This window comes from Chenopodium quinoa, unplaced genomic scaffold (genome assembly GCF_001683475.1).
Source record: "Chenopodium quinoa cultivar QQ74 unplaced genomic scaffold, ASM168347v1, whole genome shotgun sequence".
Classification (NCBI taxonomy): Eukaryota; Viridiplantae; Streptophyta; class Magnoliopsida; order Caryophyllales; family Amaranthaceae; genus Chenopodium; species Chenopodium quinoa.
Window position 1 is genome coordinate 4614642 of NW_018743510.1, and position 3412 is coordinate 4618053.

At 37.2% G+C, this 3412-nt stretch overlaps 1 protein-coding gene across 1 annotated transcript; it reads right to left on the reverse strand.

The window, feature by feature from the left end:
• Positions 1-1269: 1269 nt before the first annotated feature.
• Positions 1270-2069, reverse strand: LOC110739826. The gene is made up of 2 exons (XM_021920310.1): positions 2035-2069; positions 1270-1939 (listed from the first exon to the last, which is right to left on the reverse strand). Exons 1-2 carry the CDS (start codon positions 2067-2069, stop codon positions 1270-1272), a joined length of 705 nt encoding a protein of 234 aa, XP_021776002.1.
• Positions 2070-3412: the final 1343 nt, after the last annotated feature.

Below are 3412 nucleotides of genomic sequence, written 5' to 3' on the forward strand. Positions count from 1 at the left end.
TTTCAAATAGCCCCAAAGTTCTTAACCTTTCTACCTTAGCGTTAAAATTTTTCAAATTCAACCAAAAGCACTCTCAAACCGTGTTCTCGATCACCAACTAGGAAGAATCAAGTATTAAGAGACATAATATCAAAACAATCAAGTCCAAATGTAAGAGCAAAATCCAAAACACCTTTTTATCATCTTGTCATGGTCATGCTTGTCAAAAGAGATAGAAAGAAAATTAAAGAAGAAGGAAGAAATCATATAGTTCAAATATGAGGCATATAAAACAAGTGAAGTCCCTATCGTCATACAAAAATCGTTTGATATCAGCATCAACGATCCCCGGGTTCTGTAAAACCAAAGCAAACAACCTCAAACTATTCAAATTCCTCCTAACCTATCCTAAACTGCGCACACCAAGTAATAAAAAGGAGAAATAAAAAAGGTCTCACCGGGAGATTGGCTTAAAAGAACAAAGGAGCATAAAATAGAATTCACCAAATGTATCCCCGCTCCAAACTTCCAAAAGGCAACCTACAACGCAAGATAATACACCAAAGAAAACATTAAAAAATAAAACAAAAGAAAAACAAAGAGAAAAAGAAAGGAAGGGGAGAAAAGGGTTAGAAATCCTCCGGGTTGCCTCCCGAGAAGCGCTTGTTTAGGGTCTCTAGCTTGACCCTTTACCTCTTTTAAGGTGGATCAAAGGATACCACCTTCTTCAACTTAGAGGTGGAAGTAGCATGCATGCTCCCAAGATTGAGCAAGAATACATCTTGTAACATCTCTCCATCACAATGGAAAAGTCGGGGCGTTTTGGGGACCCAAACTTCCTCAACTTTCTTTTTCATCTTTTGTGGTTGTTGTTGTTTCTTTTCTTCTTATTTCGTTTCCTCAAGCACTTTTGAGACGAAAAACTCCTAGAATTCTCCATCTTGGGAGGGACAACCTCACCCACCTGAAGAGAGTCTTCAAACAAGGATGATATTCCTACCAAATAATCCTCATTTATCATAGACACCTTGGCCACCTCTTTAGATTTCTTGAAAGGGGGCTTAGGATTCTCCTTCAATCCCTTCTCTTAATTCTCAAATTCTTCCTCTTGAGGGGGACCAATCACATCCACTCTATAAACCTTCTCCACCATGGGATTCTTAAATACCTTGGAAAAATTCAAACACCATTTTTTCATTGGCAATTTCGCAAGTGATAGTGTGGTTCTTGCAATTGATCACCGCTCCCAAGGTCTTAAGAGCCTCTCGACCCAACATCAAAGGTGTATTGTCATCTTCCTCCATGTCCATGACATTTAAGATCACAAGGAACATAGATATGTCCCACTTGAATGGGAACATCCTTAAGCTCTCCGCATGGCAACTTTAAAGATCGGTCGACAAGTTGAATTTTCTTCCTTGTATGGATCAATTCAATGTTGAGTTGTTGAGCAATGGAAAATGGAATCAAACTGACACTAGCATCTGCCAAGGCACCCTTTGCTTCCGAATTCCCAATATTACCCGGCAAAGTAAAGCTCCAGAGATCTTGTTGCTCCTTTGGCATCTTATGTTGCACTAGAGCACTAACCTGAAAAAGAAGAGTCACGAGATCTTCACCGGTCTTCTTTTTGTTGGAAAGAATTCCTTTGAGAAACTTTGCATAGAAAGGAATTTGTGTGATTGCCTCAAGGAAGAAAATATTGATGTGTAGACCCTTCATCACCCTTATAAACTTCACAAACTTCTCATTTAACTTCCTTTCCACTAGCCTACTGAGATAGGCCACCAGTCTATCCAGATTCCTAGCATCACTAGGGGGTAAAGGTGTCTTCTTTTCGCTAAGCTTGTTTTTCTCAATGCCCTTTTCCATCTGAATATCCCTATCCTCAACCACCTCTTTCTCACTTCTCTTCTCATCACTAACCCTCTTCTTTGGATCATCATTGGTGGTTCCCGACCTTAAAGTTATAGCTTTACAAGACTCAATTTTGTAAGTATGTGAGGGGTTAGGGTTTGGTTGACCGAGAAGTCTAGATGGTAATTGAAGGATGACCTTTCGGCCAATTGAGCCAATTGGGACTCTACCATTTTACTATGGGCTTTGACTTCTCGTATTTGTTGGTTCATAGCTTTGAGTTGTTGAAGAATTTGGCTTTGTATGGAATCGGGTTGAGATGCTTGATCTTGATTCCTTGGAGATACTTGATTTTGATTGTTGTATTGGTTTTGGTTGTTTCTTGGGAAGTTTCCTCTTGGGTTTTGGTTTTAAGGTGGAGGTGGGTTTTGGTACTGAGGGTTGGAATTGTAGGATGGTTGAGCTTGTTGGCTCCATTGTTGAGGTTGAGGTGCAAATCCGGAGGGTGGTTTTCTCCAATAATATCACAGTAAAAGTGCAAAACTAGCCGTTTCCCCGGCAACGACGCCAAAAATTTGATCGCCGGATAATAGGTCGTGGTCTACTATCCTAAACCAAATCAACAACTATATTCCTAATCTTACTATATAAAGTTCACACAAGATAGTGGCAAGTTAGGTCGAACCACAAGGAAACGGGGAAAGGCACAATCAAAGTGAAATTAAGAATCTATTGCAAAGTAACAAGGGGTATTTTAATTTTTTTGTTGTTTTCAATAATCAAATTAAACTACTACAAATGACAAAAGAAAGCAAATGAAGTAAAATCAAACTAAAAGAACTAATAAGAAGATCAAATACTAGATTTGAGAAATAAGATCAAAACACTAGGAAGGGGGGGGGGTTCCAATCATGATCAACTAAGGCAACAATGATGATTAACATGGATACATGCCAAGAAATACAAAATCTACCCAAATAATTCATTCCCATGCAATTATTCAAGCAAATTGATGAAATAGATCAACACTAAACTAGATCATTCCCATGCGTCCAATTTAGAACTAAAGTAATGGAATTAAAGGTGCACAACAATAATTCCAAGCAATTAAAGCACAAAATCATCAACTCAAAGCAATATTCAATCAATCATCATAATTTTCCAAGCTAATCATGACCTTCATCCCTTTCCCTAGCTAGAAATCTAAGCTAGAGAAGAGAAAATAGCCATCACAACTACACTAAGCATGAATTCAATCTTAACAAAACAAAACATGATTCAAAATCAAAGTAGTTCAATAAAACAAGTAAATGAATGAAGATCAACACTATCAAATGCAATTAAACCAAACTAAAAGGAAATAGTTAAGAAATTACTACTATGAAGCTTGATTGATGAAGAAAACATGAAAATTCTACCATGGATTGAAGAAAACTTGATTACAATGATGAAACTTGAAGATTAAGCTATTTTCTTTCTCTAAAATATCAATAGTTTGTCTCTCTACAAAGTTCTAATAATACTTGGAAAATTAGAACCTTCATAAATTCAAGAAAAAGTCTATTTATAATGCAAA

Bases quoted from the DNA above. Each gene is read 5' to 3' on its own strand.
- LOC110739826 (XM_021920310.1), bottom strand. From the start codon at position 2,069: ATGGTAGAGTCCCAATTGGCTCAATTGGCCGAAAG. The intron at 1,940-2,034 runs GTCATCCTTCAA...TATAACTTTAAG, and splicing joins TTGGCTCAATTGGCCGAAAG to GTCGGGAACCACCAATGATG.